This window comes from Aristolochia californica, unplaced genomic scaffold (assembly GCF_029961685.1).
Source record: "Aristolochia californica isolate CCGP_79_NKW_82.1479 unplaced genomic scaffold, dmAriCali1.0.hap1 SCAF_12, whole genome shotgun sequence".
NCBI classification, from domain to species: Eukaryota; Viridiplantae; Streptophyta; class Magnoliopsida; order Piperales; family Aristolochiaceae; genus Aristolochia; species Aristolochia californica.
In genome coordinates, this window is record NW_027181793.1 from 24,946,167 (window position 1) to 24,961,767 (window position 15,601).

The 15,601-nt window shown below is 36.8% G+C and overlaps 4 protein-coding genes across 5 annotated transcripts; 2 read left to right on the forward strand and 2 right to left on the reverse strand.

The window, feature by feature from the left end:
* The first annotated feature begins 875 nt into the window (after positions 1 to 875).
* Positions 876 to 4,399, forward strand: LOC137946262 (uncharacterized). Its single transcript, XM_068792487.1, has 4 exons — positions 876 to 1,162; positions 1,967 to 2,072; positions 3,644 to 3,787; positions 3,878 to 4,399. Exons 1-4 carry the CDS (start codon positions 900 to 902, stop codon positions 4,139 to 4,141), a joined length of 777 nt encoding a protein of 258 aa, XP_068648588.1. The 5' UTR covers positions 876 to 899; the 3' UTR covers positions 4,142 to 4,399.
* A 201-nt stretch (positions 4,400 to 4,600) lies between these two features.
* LOC137946368 (uncharacterized) lies at positions 4,601 to 8,582 on the reverse strand. The gene is made up of 5 exons (XM_068792637.1): positions 8,467 to 8,582; positions 7,940 to 8,091; positions 7,375 to 7,482; positions 6,495 to 6,662; positions 4,601 to 5,181 (listed from the first exon to the last, which is right to left on the reverse strand). The coding sequence occupies exons 2-5, from the start codon at positions 8,039 to 8,041 to the stop codon at positions 5,059 to 5,061; spliced, it is 501 nt and encodes a 166-aa protein (XP_068648738.1). The 5' UTR covers positions 8,042 to 8,091; positions 8,467 to 8,582; the 3' UTR covers positions 4,601 to 5,058.
* A 213-nt stretch (positions 8,583 to 8,795) lies between these two features.
* On the forward strand, positions 8,796 to 11,117 carry LOC137945836 (large ribosomal subunit protein eL31-like). Of its 2 annotated transcripts, none has more exons than XM_068791885.1 (3): positions 8,796 to 8,906; positions 9,737 to 9,857; positions 10,607 to 11,116. In XM_068791885.1, exons 2-3 carry the CDS (start codon positions 9,775 to 9,777, stop codon positions 10,884 to 10,886), a joined length of 363 nt encoding a protein of 120 aa, XP_068647986.1. In that variant the 5' UTR covers positions 8,796 to 8,906; positions 9,737 to 9,774; the 3' UTR covers positions 10,887 to 11,116. The 2 variants fall into 2 exon arrangements, with proteins under 2 accessions (XP_068647986.1, XP_068647987.1); XM_068791886.1 differs by lacking the exon at positions 8,796 to 8,906 and adding an exon at positions 9,102 to 9,353 and having other exon boundaries at positions 10,607 to 11,117.
* Positions 11,118 to 11,243: 126 nt separating this feature from the next.
* Positions 11,244 to 12,638, reverse strand: LOC137946261 (probable protein phosphatase 2C 12). Its single transcript, XM_068792486.1, has 5 exons — positions 12,465 to 12,638; positions 12,036 to 12,368; positions 11,821 to 11,938; positions 11,480 to 11,703; positions 11,244 to 11,408 (listed from the first exon to the last, which is right to left on the reverse strand). The coding sequence occupies exons 1-5, from the start codon at positions 12,636 to 12,638 to the stop codon at positions 11,244 to 11,246; spliced, it is 1,014 nt and encodes a 337-aa protein (XP_068648587.1).
* Positions 12,639 to 15,601: the final 2,963 nt, after the last annotated feature.

Sequence of the window (15,601 nt, forward strand, 5' to 3'; positions counted from 1 at the left end):
CCTCTATTATAAATAGAAGTTCATGTACACTGACTATAACAAGTCAATGAAGTATTTATTTTTTTCATAAATTCAACAAAAATGAAGATTTAAATATTCTAATAAATTATATTTTTAAAGTAAACTAAAGTTTATACAAAAGAAATAATTAAGTATAATAATATGCCTGAAATATGCTTGTGTATTTCTTATGCATATTTATGAATTTTAAACTATAGTAATTTTCAAATAAATCAAAGTTGTCTTTTGAAACACATGTTGTGATTAAAATCTAATGGACAGTTGATGCAACAAAATTACTAAATCTTAGCAAAAATATTAAATTAATTATTTGAATATTATATTCATCACTTTTTATATATTTTTATATTTTTGAGTAAAATACTATTTAAAGAAAGGGAGAAATCCAAATGGAGAGACTCATAGGGTGGAGGTGACCTCTCCCTTCCTTTTAAGTAGGGGGCAGGGAAGTCCTCTCCCCACACTAGAGGACTCTCTTGTAATGCTGAAACTGGGGAGGCTGGAAAAGGATAGGGTTTCTCACTTCTCTTTTATTGTCAAACGAATAAATAGAGAAATAAAACAAGAGGCCACCCCTTCCCTCCGTTTCCAACAAGTTAGACCACTAAGTCACCAACATGAAGGTAACTACGGAGTTATTCTGGTCCGGATTAGGGCACCTAAGCATCTGGGTTTGATTCAGGTAGCCTCTGGACAAAAGTAGACTCAAACTAACCCAAAATAGGGACAGGTGGACCCTTGCCCAACCTGCCTCAATACGAATTCGACTCGACTCGGCCGGGCCGGAACACGGACGCTGAAGCCATATATTCCAACCCACTGACCGCCAAGCCAAGCTCGAAACTACTCTTGAGTTCCTCCCAAATTGTGAACAACTCATGGCGGGAAGCGAGAACATCTTGCCAGCTCTATACGAAGAAGAAACTCTAGATTATATGGATGAAGATATAGCCATGCTTGATGGGGAAATCGACGAGCCGGAACTTGCGATTCCTCATGCTGAATCTGCTGGAAGCCTCGAGGAAGATGGGAAAACAGAGAAGCAGCAGCCTCAGGGTATTAAGAATTCAAAAAGAAAGGAGAAAAGGAGGAAGAAGAAAAAGATGAGATTCTCATCGAATAGCATTACCGATATTAATAGGTTTATTTGCCGAAACTTTTATTTATATTTATTGAGTGGTTTGTAAGAGATTTTCATCAAATGGCGTTACCGACATGAATCGTTTTATTTATTGATTATATTTATACGACAGCTCTAGTAATGTGAATGTTTATATTCCTTTTTCTTGGTAGATTCTCAATGGAATTTCGGAAATTTTCATACCGTCGAAGCCCTAGTCTTGTTATGTAGCGGTCAGGTTAGATTCACTGGGATATTTCACTTTTCCACTCGTTATATTATTAGTCACAGTGAATAGCTGAAAATTATTCAATAGGTCTAATTGCAATGGAACTACTGTAGAAGCTTCTTGTCTTATGAGAAACTAATTGTTGTTGGGATTTTCAAAATTTGAAGTAATATTGTTATTCGTCTCAAATTGGATGTGGTTCTTCTTAATATGGTCTGAGTTTAAACAAATTCGTGTTTAATTATGAGAGTTAAATGTGTGAACCTGTGGTTTCTAAGTGAAAAAAGTACCTGCTGTTAATTTTATGAATGTTGCACAACAAGGCTTCATAAGTTACTTCGCATAGAAAATGTTTTTTCTTCCTTTGAAGTTGGTTCCTTGCAGTAGAAAAGCACTTGGTGTTTTTGTTTCAGTTCTGTTTGTTGTTCTTTAGTATTTGCCCAGTTATTGTTGTTTATATTATTTTGAAGTCCCTCTGTCACACAGTCCTAATTGTTTCGGATTCATGATACATTCTAATAACTTTTTGTTTGTTTTAAAAAATAAGCAACTTGGTGTAGTTTCAATCTCTCTGAAAACTATTGAAACTGCTGTAGGTTTGTCATTGACACCTGTAGACATTTGAAAGAAAAGAAATCATACCTGGTTTGGAATGCCGTTGGTTGCATTGGTGTCTCTGCCATGAGAGAGCTTGTCAAAGAGGTAATATTTTCAATGCATTTGTTTGTATGCTAGAATTATGGATTCTGGGAAGTTGGTGAACAACTAGGTTACAAATATAGGCAGATTAGTGCCAATTAAAACTAAATTACAGATCTGTAAATTTTAAATGCTATATATCCTGAGCTGTGTAAATTATAAACATATTCCTAATGTGTAAATTCTCTTCTTCTTTCTGTCAGTTGTTGTTGTTGTTCACTACTATCATCAGAATTTGGAGAAAGATGTAATATTATGGTGTTTGTAAACATGTTAAACAGTGTGCTTGTTAATTGATTGTCCATCACTGTACCCATGTCTCAATAGGAAACAAATATCTGTTTGTGTGCTTTTTATTTTCTTTCTTTCTTTTATTTTATTTTTGCCAAAGTTCTCCATTTCCATCTTTCAGAAGAAAAGTTTTAGATTTCATGACTTAGTCCTTTGGCAATGGCCACATGGTGTAATTTGTAGTGTGAGGTCTGAGTCTTGCCAGGGTGAGGGGTTCAATGTTCATATAAAAAAAAGGAACAGAAGCTTTGCCTTTCCCTTTTTGTCTAAACAGGGTGGTGACTAGGACAACCAACTATTGTTATGGTGCTGAAGTAAAAATTTGGTGGACAGCTGCCTGAATTACTTAATTAATTAATTTAGTTGAAGTTAAAAGAGAAGTGGAAATGGAAGTTAAACCTAGTCTTTAGTAATTTTCATTCAAAATAAGCAAGGTGATAGAAGAGAGGAATTTCTTACACTGCTCTTGTATCATATATTCTTTTAGAATGCATATCGTGACAAGATTTTGTTCATCTGTGGTCAATTATGCATATAACTATTCCACCCCCTCCCCCCATCCCACCACCACACACACACACAAAACACTTAAACCTACTTCTATTATTTTGATACTTTTTTTTTTTTTGCATTCTGCTCTAAATTGTTTGCATAAACATGTTTAATACCTGTAAATAATTAGCTAAACTTGTGAAGCTTTTATCCTGTCCTATGAGATCTTTTTTTACTTTTTTTATTTTGGGTTAAAAAATTCCTGTGATACTGGTTGAATAATCTTCTTATGAGAAAACTAATATTTGAATATGTTGTTACCACATTACTGAGCAAGTTATTTGTTAAATGAACTGGAGTTTGATCTGTTAAAAATTTGATGATACTGGTATCATTTGCCAACCCACGAATCACAAAATACTGTGGTCATTGTAAAACTGGATTGAATTGCTAAAGTTATCCAACTGTCCACCCATCAGTCTTCGGATCAACTCAAACTTTCTTGAAATTCATGCATTTGGCTGAAATGATTTAGTAGCTCTCTGGAGTCTCATTTGTCACCTTGAATATTGGTTTTGGTATGTAAAAAAAAAACTAAACTTGGCTTTGTTCTTTGAGTTGCTATAGTTTGCCGTAGTATGAGTAAAAACCATGTCCTGAGCTTATGTTAATCAACTCATCTTCCATCAAGGCACTATAATCAGTCTCATAACTCATTCTTTTAGTAGTCCTCATAAAAATTTTATCCCATCTAGAAGGAATTATTTCTTATTGATATGTACACTCTGCAGGTAGACACCATCCAAAATTGTGGTGGCCAGTTGACTGCCGATGGCAAACGCTTTAGGAATGGTGGTGGTATATTATGGAACATTTTGAAGACACGGGAACCAAATGCTTACAAAGAAACGATGAATAAGGGCAAGGAATTTGAGGTTTGAATTTCTCCTGAACCAGGTGTCACCGAGTTAGTGTTCCCACTTACTTATATGACTTATCAGTTGTTAATTGGTTGTTCATTGCAGAAGCAGTTCAGGCAACAACACACAAGGGGATATCCAAAGGAAAACAGGGAACGCAGCCGTGTTAGTATTACTAACGCATCTGACGGTGCTCCTGATCAAATCTCAAGTGCTTCTCAGACTGCATCCGATTCAAGACCGCACCAACCTGCACAAACTAACAGGGAGGGAGTTCGCATATCAATTCTCAACCGGATACGGGTACCTGTCACATATGATGATGATTTATTGGGAGAGGATGCAAAAGAAGATGCAGCCCAGATTTGAGCTTGGCAGAGCAAATGGTGCTTTTAGATAAAATTTTGTTACTCGGATGCCCTTGTTTAGACAACCAATTTTCATTGTCTAGGCGACGAATGTTTTGTTTTGAGATCATTTTCTCGTCCCATTATTCATAATGTTGATATTTGGCTGGTCACCTGTTACTTGGCTTGATATCGGAGAAGCATGTCAGGTTCTTTGACTATGGAAAGACAAGAAATAGAAAGAAACGGTGGACCTTAAGTCTGTTAAGGAGTATAATCTAAACTGCAGCAAAATAAAAAGATTGCCCTGTTATGTTGCATATTGTGCTGGTGTGTTAAATTCATCCTAAAAAATATCTGATGTACAACTCTTCGCGGACGTATTTCGGAATAATTACTGACATATACTAACGGAAAAGACAATATTACTATATTTTTATTATTTTAAAACATTTTATTACTTTTATTTATATTTTTAAATTGTCCAAACTGATGCCTCTCACCCATAACAAGTTGCATTACCTGTCAATATTTTTTTTTTTTATATAAAGGTCGGGTGAAAAACAAATGTGAACAAGACGTATGCGCAATACATATATTATTCATGAAGACTATAGCTGATGCTGCCAAGGATGACTTGCTAGGGGCCTCACCCTTTATTACATCACATGGTAATAATTTTTTGTGGGCAAAATAAATGTGGGCAAAAAGTATGTATATTACATATTATTCATTAAGGAAAGTTGAAGAGAGTTGAAGTGTTGTTGGACATCACATTCACCATGAAGATGTCGATACCTGGAAAGATCCCTAGTGGTATTGTGCTCTAGAACTAGTAACAGTCCTATTTTTTTAGTACCCCTTTTTATTGAAATGTGCACGCTTTCTACAGGTAAAAGATAGAGAGAGATGCATCATATGCTGCAACCTTACCAAATTTCACTTTACCACAACAAATTCTGAACGCAGGTTGCTTATCCCAACTGGGCATTGTCCCTTCTCATCATATTCCACATAATCACCTGGTGATAAATCAATATCTGTAAAAGTTGTTTCATGCACCTGAAAAAAAGATGACACTTTTCTTAGACTGTTTAAATAAGATGCACTAAGGTTAATCAACTTCATTTGCTCAAATAGATATCAAGGCTTGCTAAAAAGGCAATAGTAAAACTGAGAAAGAAAAATGTCACAAGCAGATCTCATAATCAAATGATGCACATCCATTAAAACATAAATAAGATACTTCCAATCATGCAGAAAAGACTACCATACAGTAACTATTGACCACGACCTTGACATGTATTTTGCCTTCAGTCTTTAGATTTGTTCCACAAAAATGCAGGTTTCCACCAAGGTAGAGTTTAGGAAGTTAAGGAGTTATAGATGTTCAAAATAGAAAAGTATAGTGGAGTAATGCTTTAATGCAAAAGGGTTTTCCTCCAGCCTCTCATAAAACACTAGTAGGCAATGGAAGAAGGTGTGAAAAGAATAAAGGAGCCTCTTCATATTTAGTCAGGGGTGGCAGCAAGATAAGTTTCACATAACCCTTACACCACCCATACAGCAAATGCCATCCTTTTTCTGTGCCTGTAAAACTGTAATGGGCCCAAATTATCAATTTTAATTAATTTTCTCCTCTGATAGTGTTGTGTACTCATCTAACATGTAGTTAAATAACATCATGAGATTACTAAACTACTTAATTATACTAAGGAAGATATCAATAGTTAGCTAAAGATGGGGTTGATCATTGATTTCTCGTTGTTTTGATTAACCCCCTTAATGCCAGTTTTACTTTGGTTTCCTTGTCTTTTAACTAATAACATATCACCTTTTTGAAAATAATATTAAGGAAGAAATCCTTTAAAATTGCATATAATAATTTTTTTACTGTGATTTTTGGTGGGGGTTACATAAAACCTGATCCAGCACCACTATCTTGCATGGTTCCTTTTCCCTACCTCTACACCCTACAGGGTGGTAACCCAACCTCATCCTTGCCAACCCGTCCTGCCCTGCTGCTAGCTACCATCCCAAGGTTTGATTGCAAGGATATCCATTGGAATGGTGCAAAAAACTACCATGCACCAACATACCAAAACACGACAATAAGTCCCCAACCAGAAAACAGTCATCCACTTGTCATCCATACTCTTCATACAATAAATCTCATGTGGTCAAGATAAAATAGAAGAGAGTTAACAATCTTGTGAAAAGCCTGGACGAGAGAACAACATGTTGTATTTCAGCCAATAATTCAGAATAGTTTGACTGCATTATGGTAATCTGATATGGAAAACTGAAACTAAAAACATTCATAACTAATAATTTTATTTTCTCTAACTAAAAACATTAAAGATAGATATACTCACAGATTCAACTTTCCATCCATCTCCAAAAAAATAATCGATAGGTTCCAATCCCCTGCATTCAAACAGCATTAATGGTGCAAACTGTCCTTGATCACTTAAGGTATCGGTGAGTGGACGACCTTTCCCTGGGATCATGAGAAGAGTTCCTTCCCTCCCACAAAACTTGCACTGCAAAATCATGTCCAAATTTCAATGTTAGCACAAATATTAGTTTCAAATACTTCCAAGAAGCAAAATAGAATCTGAAAATAAACAGCAGAATGGTATTGAAATTATTGAAGATTCAGAAGTTGAAAACATGAATCAATTGTAATAGCATTACAAGCCAAACCTTGAGCATAAACTTTTTGTAAAAAGGTCATTGTGTACATAATTGTTGGGTTGTGCCTGAGAGCATTTGATCTGAGAATACTTTCAGTTAGAATCTTCATGACACATTGTACAGTTTTGATTAGATAGGAGTTGGATATAAAGCCTGAGCAGAAGACATCTACCACGAGACAACACGATGAACTAAGAAATTAATTATATATTTCAGCCCTATTTGTTCCAAGTGAGCTGAACATCTTCACCAAGTGATACAACTATCATCTAAAGTGTGCTGCATTCATCTCAACCCATTTAAAGGACATTAACAAGAAAAGACACATGTGCAGAAAGGTCACAAAACTTGCCTTCCTGGTGAAGTTCAAGTATGTGATGACCCTACTATAATTCAACCATATTTGTAAAAAGACTGATGAGCAAAAAGAGCCATGAAAACACATACACAAGGAAGTAACAATATCCAAGTCAACAAGCTTCTAATTAGACACAAACAAAATTCAAAAAGAATTTCCATGAGAAGAAAATGATAAACAATAAAAAATAATGCACATACCTTTCGAACCAAGTTGGCTGTTCCCCTGCCATTGGGAAGAGGAACTGTGTCAGAGAGGGAGATACATGTTTCCTTCTCGCTTACTTCTCCACAGTTATTACATTTCAGCTGAAATTAATTTTTGAAAAGAAAATAGGTATTAAGTAAGCACTCAACGAAGTACATAGAATCTTGAGCCACAAACTCGGCGTCTAATTGTGTTCCTGACTCATATGATAGCATTTTCAAGAAAAAAGAAAAGAAAAGAAAAGAGGAAAATAGTAGGGAATGATAAGAGTAGAGAAAAAAATAAAAATAAAGTGTAAACTTTAAAAAGCACTCTAAAGTCTGGGAACAGTACAACTAAAAACTAAACTGACTAAAATACGCAAAGAGGAAAAAAAAAGAAAAAAGAAAAAAATCGTTCCTCATCAGGATATTCAAGAGTATCGTACCACAAATGAAGTAAGAAAATCGTCATAGAAAGCAACAGACAGAAGAAGAAACTAATACAACACACATGGTATGAAAAAATGGAGCCTAGAATGGTTACGTTAAAGACAAGAAAAACTGAAGCAATATAAACCTTGAAGTAGTAAGTAATGTTTGCATCATCACAGCCGTCATGCGGCTGCAGGCTGGCAATATTTTCCAAATCCGCGGCGATCTGAAGCAAGAAATTCACCATTATGCTTACCAAATGCGTTGCAAGATGAGGGGGTTGGCTTCAGTCTAACTCTGCAAGAAATAAGAAAGGCTTTTCAAATGTACCGGGAGAGACTGCTAAATTAGTTTACCTAGACATTGAATCGTTTTCTGCCCCCTTATCGCTAGTATGATCTTCTTAGTTAGAATAATTAATTTTACTTATCAATAACGGATAGAAAATAGATAAATAAACGAAGAGAAAGAAGAAGCAAAGATGAGCGGGATGCTCAAGAGCACCCAATCAGAAATCCATTAACGATAATCAGCGTCAACAACCAAATACCCGACGCAAATTTAATCCCCCTTTCCGTTAAAATGCGGATTCCTTCTACTGGGAAAAGATTGACTAGAAATATCAGTTTACTAAAAAAAGGATTAACCAGAATTTTGGGTGAGGAAACCTACCTTTGAACTCGTTTTGCCGGTTCCCTCCGATGCGAGGAGACGAGAACAGAGGACTAAGGAGGGGTTTTCTCTTTCTCGAAGTGTTGCTGAATCTGAAACAACGAAATAAAGTCAACAAAACCAGAAGAAATTGAAGACGGTTTCTGGCACAGACGCTTGTTTGCCAAGCTACATAAGCATCCACGTGTCACTCTGTGACTCGTTGTTACATAGACACAGAATAGGGCCGATTCAACGCAATTGTTTTTGTGCATTCTCCTTCTTCTCAGGATTATCGACGTCTGAGATCTCGTCTAGCGGTCCATCTTCCTCGAGCTAGCGTGCCTCTGTGTGCGGCTTCTTTATACTCCAGACTCACAGATTTTTAGGGTTTCTTACACTGCAAAGCTGGGGGACCCTTGCCGGCTGCCACCACTCATTCGTCTCTACCCCCGCTCAAGGTACTCTCTCGTCTCTGCTTCTTTTAAAAACAAAGAAGCATTTCTGACAAATCGGTTTTTCAGTTGCCTCATCTTTATTTCAAAAGTCTACCTGCATTCCTCATTTGTTCTTGGTTTTTTCATTAATATTGCTGGAGAATATTTGTGGTATCCTTATTGATTTTCCTTTAAGTTGTTTACTGGTACTATAGTATGCGTCTCTCTGTAAGTTTGATTCTAGGACGTTCCAACTGTATCCCCTGATAGGGTACCTTCATGGATCAGTATCTTCCGCTGAGTCCTATTGTTCGAGATGATGAGAATGACATTTGGATTTCCGACTAATATCTGAGGAAAGAAAGTGAAACGAAAATTGGTGGTTCTGTTATCTATGCAAGCGTCTATGGATGTGGGTCGCTACTGACCTGTATGTTGAGTGTCAACCATACTTACTAGCAATGCACGTAGGTAAGGAACAGAACTAGTGGATGTTGATTTGGAGTATTACGTTCAGACAGTAAATAACCGTGTGTAGCTAGTTTTAAAGAAATAAATGCACACGTATCAGTTGGGTTTGGATTTTTCTTGATTGCTTCTGATATGACTAAAAATTTCATTTTTGTGTCACATTGCGTGGAATCTGAAAACCATGGGAATCGTCTATTTATTTCGCTAGCTCTAGATGAGAAGTATTGTAGTTTTTTTAGTGTTGTTGTATCAGTGTTTTTTCATTGGTTGATTAAGGAGGTAGTATGGTTGAATCTACTAGGAAAAATTCTTAGAAAAGCTATTAAAAAAATCCTTTGAAAAAAAGTTCATTTTCATCTGATGGTTGTATTTTGGTGGTACAGGATTTAGGTGGTAGGACAGCAGCTTGGCGGCTGATACAATGGTTGAGAAAAGCAAGGGAAGGAAAGAGGAGGTGGTTACTAGGGAATACACCATCAATGTTCACAAGCGCCTGCATGGCTGGTACGTAGTTTTTTCTCGTCTCGTGAGTTAATTTTGCACTGCAATTTTTTATCTATTATTTCATTCAATTCCCAGCTGAGCTGTGAACTTGTATTGCTCTTTACATAATGGATGATTCTGTTCAAGTCTATTTTAAAAAAATGGTTCTGTACAAGTCTTCTTCTGTACGTTGTTGAAATAGTCACAATATGCCCTAGCAAGCAACACAATAAGTGATTGCAGTTATATGCTAAACAGGGTTTTTCTATGATCCTTTAGGAACTTCTTTACCCGAGATGCTATTCTGTTAATGATGAGGGAATTTCGGTCAACGCTTTCAAGTAACTATCCTTGTGTAAATTCTGACGCTGTTTTTCAGATTATTTTTTACCTTCTTGAGAAAAAAGATATTAAGTCTTGCAATTTGATTTGTGAGGATTGTCAGAACAATCATTTGACTGACAGAAATGTGTGTGAATGATGGTACTTGCTTGTTCTTGTCATTTCTATTTCCTCTTTGCTTTCCTAAGTAGTGTGAGTTTCTCTCTGTATGACTCATCCAATTCAGTTATTAGCAATGGTACAATGTTGAATGAAAACTTCAGAAGAGCCACCTTGTTTTCTCCTAGAGTCTAATAAGTTCTGTATCTGATGCAAAAGTCATGGATGGTCATAATTAAGTTGAAGTGTTTGGTTTCAAGGATTTGCTTTTGGAGTTAGCATTGTTTGTTGTAAGCTGAAAGCTGTAAATTGGATAATCTCAATGACAGCACTTTCAAAAAGATGGCCCCTAAAGCCATTAAAGAAATCAGAAAGTTTGCAGAGAAGGCAATGGGGACAAAGGACGTGAGGGTGGATGTGAAATTGAACAAGCACATCTGGAGCAGGGGGATCCGAAGTGTTCCAAGGCGTGTCCGAGTTCGTATTGCTCGCAAGAGAAATGAAGAGGAAGATGCCAAAGAAGAGCTTTATTCTCTTGTCACCGTTGCTGAAATTCCCCCTGAGGGGCTAAAAGGATTGGGCACAAAGGTCATTGAGGAAGGTGATTAGGTTAAGATATTTTTCTAGTCTAGGTAGTTTTTTGCTCTCCATCCATTTTGTAAATTAGGTGAGAATTGGGAAGAAAGTTATGCAAAATCTCATGGTTTTGGAACTATTTGTTGGGATAATATACTCTTATCTGTTTTGATCATTACTTGAACAGATTATCTATTGTGATGTATCGGTATCCTATTTTCTTCCTCTCCTAAATGGGTATGTCCGCACGCCTTTAGATACTTGAGTCCTCTGACCTAATACACTAACAGTGTTTATGAATTTGGGTTTATCGTTCAGGACTTGGTGTTGTATTCAGTAACTATAAATAGCAATATGAACCGGAAGAGTTCATTATAGCATATTTTTCTTCTACAAGAAGAGGCAGATGGCAGTGCTATCATCCGTTTTTGTACATTGAAACTTGTGCTTCCACGCACACACAGCTTCTTCAACCAGTGCTTGTGCCGCCGCTTCTTCATTCTCAGCTGATGACACAATAGACACCACTTGCTCGTTGCTGAGAACATCCCAAACCTGCAACATTCGCCTGGGTTAGATTGTGTTACAGAAGAGAGAAATAGGCTGCTCTGAGTTTTAGTTCTTACCCCATCAGTTGCCAGAACAAGAAACTCATCTTTATCGCTGAGGTGATAGTGAGACATCTGGGGGATGGCGATTATGCCGTAGCTCTTCAACATGAAATCACCAAACGCACGGGTCATGGCAAGCCCCGGCGTGTCATCTTCCGGCAGCCATACGCGTTGAATGTTGGTTTCCTCCTCCAGCGCAAAAACTCGGCCTCTGCAGTTCTTTATCCGTTCTGCTTCTTCTGCAATGGATGCCATTGCCAAACCTTGAGTTTTGCAATTTGATGAACTGAACAAGGACAACGGGAGGTGCCCATCCATGCAAAATTCTAAATGAGTGAAAGAGTTTGAGAATTTACGAGGTACGCTGGGCTTTAGATCAGTTGTGAGCTGAACAGCCATCAAATTCCCTTCATCTGATCTAGTCCCCAAGACTGCCCTGGAGTCCCCAAGATTAGCAATAATAACGTCTTTACCCTGTTGATGGATGACAAAAGAATAAAGTGTCATGTACCCATCAGAGCAGAAGATAGGTTTCTCTTTTTTAACACAGATTTTCTCTTGTTTTTCTTACCTGTTTAATGATTGTAACAGCAGTGGTGCCACTGCCAGAGCAGTCTAATTTCTCCAATAGCTTCAGCTCCTTGTCTAAGGCCTTGAAAGCACTGGTACATGCCACCCTCCAATGATCTAACTTGGACGTTGAAACAAAATCGTTATTGCATACTCTTTCTGTGTCGTCTCTGTCAAGTCCTTCGCCAGTATTGGAATAAAGGGATGACAGAGTCTTGTGTTGGCTCAAGATTAGTGAGGGCAACCGATCTCTCACAATTCTGCTTACTATGCGACCATTTCTCCCATGCCCGTCAAAAACTCCACAAAAGACTCCATTCTCTAATCCATAGCCCTTCGAAAAGGGATCAAACCCAAGTCAGGCTCTGTAACTTTGCAAACAACAGTTTGTTAGCATGAAAATGGAACCCAAACTAAGAGGACAAAATACCTGATTGATTACAGCAGAGTCCTGGTTAGGTCCTTTCTTGCCTTCCTGAGAATAAAGAGAAGCAAGGCCAGGAATTCTACAGGAGTACAAGTTTTCTTCTCCGAAGTCGAAAAACTGGGGAATCACCTTACTCTCATGATTCTTTGCAGATGCAGAGGATATACAGATTCCCATCTCTAATTGATACCTTTTCGTTTTTTCCAACGCCCTCTATATATCTTCCCAGGGTTAGCATTTCTCAGTTTTTTAATCTGCTCCATTATTGATTTCTCTTAACTGGGTCGGCATTATTTTAGAAGTCAGACCGTCTCCCAGCCTCACCAAAAGGACATATGATGTCAGCACAGGTACGTGTCCAATGATCAAAGCAAAAGAAAAGCAGAAAGAAAAGCTATAAGGCTTCTCCAGATAAGGAGATAAAAACTGGTTCAGATCAAAACTTTAGTTAGAATAAAAGAAGAAGCCTTGTTGGCCGATCAATTAGGAGGGGGCTGAAGCTGAAGTATCTCCCGGAAACTTCAACTAAAAGAAACAAGCAAGTTGGTATCTTTGACTTCCCATCGTTCGATATTGGACGTAAACGAGAGTGAAGAGGCGAACACTGTGCACGGCTCGCTCTGTCTTTGAATGGCTAAAACGAGAAGCAGCGAATCGATCGGTTTACTGTTAAAAGTAAAAAAACGCAGAGACGAGAGTGGTAAATCAAGGAAGCCGTACATCCTCCTCCATTTGATTTTATGAACAGTGGTCAATGACTCAATGGAGACGACCAGACTCCGCTAGAAAGGTATTTAATTTAGTAAGGACTGTCAAAATTTTCATGGACGAACCTCATCATGGTTTGATCAAGGGTATCTAGTGGAGTAGCATTTGATAAGGTTAAACTTGAATATCATATTTTTTAGATTATCATTTTTAATTTAGTACGAACGTGAATCTTGTAAGAATATATGGCAGAAGTTATCGTGAGTGATTAGGGACCATGGTTTTCAGACTCACGAGTCTGGCCTGTAACTCGTGGTAAGTCAACTTGCCTTAAAAGCTACCGAGTTTGGGTGAGAGTTGGAATCACACTTTCTGTTGACTTTGATTTTTTTTGTGATTAAGTGAAATTATATATGTTAAACCTCTAGCCAATACAATCACCACCCAGTTCCCAGCTCTGACAATATACCCATAGTTTAATCAATCGTCCAAGACTAGATTGGTCATCCTAAATCCAAAGCCTGGATTTGTACTTGAAGGCTTTGTTTGGAACTTAGAAAACGGAGAGAAAATAAAAGGAAGAGAAAGAGAAAAGAAAAGAAATTTATTTTCTCTTGTTTGGATAACCATAGAAAATGAGAGATAAAATGGAAGAAAAATATAGTTTAGAAAATAAAATTAGTAATATTTTAAAATTTTGATGATTAATATTTTCTCTCAAGTTTATATTTTTTTCTCTAAATTCTATTATTTTGTGAGAGAAAAAATAATTTTATTTTTTATTTTATTTTCTCTCAATGATTTTTTCTGTCAAACAACAGAAAATAACTCTCTCTCCCTTTCTTTTCTATGGGTTCAAAACAAGGCCTAAAAATCGGAGATTGCACCCCTTCTAAACTAAGACTAGGATTGCCTCCATTCAATCTCTTAGTTCGAGTAGCAATCGTGACTCATAAAGCACTAGAATAGTTTGAATGTTTGATACCAACTTATATTTATAATCTATTATCTACTGGATGCATTTCTTCAAATATTTACAAGAACACCGTTACATAAGTGTTTTTAAATAAAAAAATGAAAATATTTAAAGAGGTAGATCGGCCCCAAAGGGAAGGAAGAATGATGCATAAAATGAAAAAAATTTATGTTTTAATATTTTTCATCTTCTAGAGACCCATTCGCGGTGAACAATGAAAGAATCCATAAAATGCCAAATTTTACAGTCAATCTTTTCTGCAACGTACACAAGTGGTGCCCGTCTTCTACCATGATAGTACAAAATCACCTATCGGGCAATGCATCAGAATGTCTACAAACTGCATGTGAGGATTCATCACCATCATTAAATTCTAGTAGGTTTACACTCAGGTCATAAAGGCCAACTTACAAGCAAGCACACTTCACTAATTTGGAGAGTTAAAATGTACAATAGACCAAGATATCAAACAATTAAACTATCAAACTTACAACTCTAAGAATCCGAGATTGAGCCTGGGATTTCTTTGCTTCATGTGCTGCTATTAAGAAGAGCTGGGTAAGATCGGTATGTCTATATGCTGCATCAGCTGAGAGCGCCCACAGTACTGATGTGATAGACTCTTAATAATGCAAACCGTTCGATTGGGTTCAAGGTTTTATCTTAAAATGATTAACCACTCAGGAAACCTCATCTGCCAACTAATAAACTCTAAATCTTTTATTTCACTAATCCATGTGGGACTATTCTTTAACACTCCCCCTCACATGTAGGCACATGGATAATTTGGATAGAGGCCTCACTTATGGTACGTGGATAGTTTGGGTGGGATACCCAAATAGTGAGCGGTTGTTCTAATACCATGTTAAATTGGATCCAAGGCTTTATCCTAAAATGACTAACCACTTCTTCTACCAACGAATAAATTCTAGATATTTTATCTCACTAATATGTGGGACTATTCCTTAACTCAAACAAATTTCTATAACTCAGGCTAAGCAACATTTTTCAAACCCATTTTTTCCCCCAAATGTTGATATATGTTGTTAGTGTAAAAAGACTTGAATTGAAGTCCCCAACCCTCGTCGGCCTTCCTCCCTCTCCTCTTCCTCTTGTCCTCCGTCGCAGAGCACTAGAGGTCGAGCCTCTCGGTCTCTCTCTCGACGTACCGTCGGAGCATCGCCTCCGTCGTCGTTGCCCGTTGGGCCGCCGCTGAGGAAGACGAAGACGATGTTTAATTTTTCCTAAGTTAGGAAAAATTAAACCATTGTCATAATTGGTTTAATTATCCAATTAATTAAACCATTAGTTTTTATTTTTTGTTAATATATTATTAATTATTAATATGTAAAATATATATTATGTTATTGATAAATTAATTAATTTATTTATTTTGTATTAAAATAGTCAGTTTTAAAGTTAAACTATATCTTATGTTATTACAAAATAATTTATT

What these genes read in the sequence shown, in the direction of transcription:
- LOC137946368 (XM_068792637.1), bottom strand. Translation starts at nt 8,041, where the DNA reads ATGGTGAATTTCTTGCTTCAGATCGCCGCGGATTTGGAAAATATTGCC. An exon ending in ACATTACTTACTACTTCAAG is followed by an intron (nt 7,483 to 7,939) that starts GTTTATATTGCT and finishes AATTAATTTCAG; the next exon opens with CTGAAATGTAATAACTGTGG. An exon ending in ATGGATGGAAAGTTGAATCT is followed by an intron (nt 5,182 to 6,494) that starts GTGAGTATATCT and finishes TCTTTTTTTCAG; the next exon opens with GTGCATGAAACAACTTTTAC.
- LOC137946262 (XM_068792487.1), top strand. Translation starts at nt 900, where the DNA reads ATGGCGGGAAGCGAGAACATCTTGCCAGCTCTATACGAAGAAGAAACT. An exon ending in AGCATTACCGATATTAATAG is followed by an intron (nt 1,163 to 1,966) that starts GTTTATTTGCCG and finishes AAACTGCTGTAG; the next exon opens with GTTTGTCATTGACACCTGTA. An exon ending in TGAGAGAGCTTGTCAAAGAG is followed by an intron (nt 2,073 to 3,643) that starts GTAATATTTTCA and finishes TACACTCTGCAG; the next exon opens with GTAGACACCATCCAAAATTG.
- LOC137946261 (XM_068792486.1), bottom strand. Translation starts at nt 12,638, where the DNA reads ATGGGAATCTGTATATCCTCTGCATCTGCAAAGAATCATGAGAGTAAG. An exon ending in ACTCTGCTGTAATCAATCAG is followed by an intron (nt 12,369 to 12,464) that starts GTATTTTGTCCT and finishes CCCTTTTCGAAG; the next exon opens with GGCTATGGATTAGAGAATGG. An exon ending in CTGTTACAATCATTAAACAG is followed by an intron (nt 11,939 to 12,035) that starts GTAAGAAAAACA and finishes ATCCATCAACAG; the next exon opens with GGTAAAGACGTTATTATTGC.
- LOC137945836 (XM_068791885.1), top strand. Translation starts at nt 9,775, where the DNA reads ATGGTTGAGAAAAGCAAGGGAAGGAAAGAGGAGGTGGTTACTAGGGAA. An exon ending in CACAAGCGCCTGCATGGCTG is followed by an intron (nt 9,858 to 10,606) that starts GTACGTAGTTTT and finishes TCTCAATGACAG; the next exon opens with CACTTTCAAAAAGATGGCCC.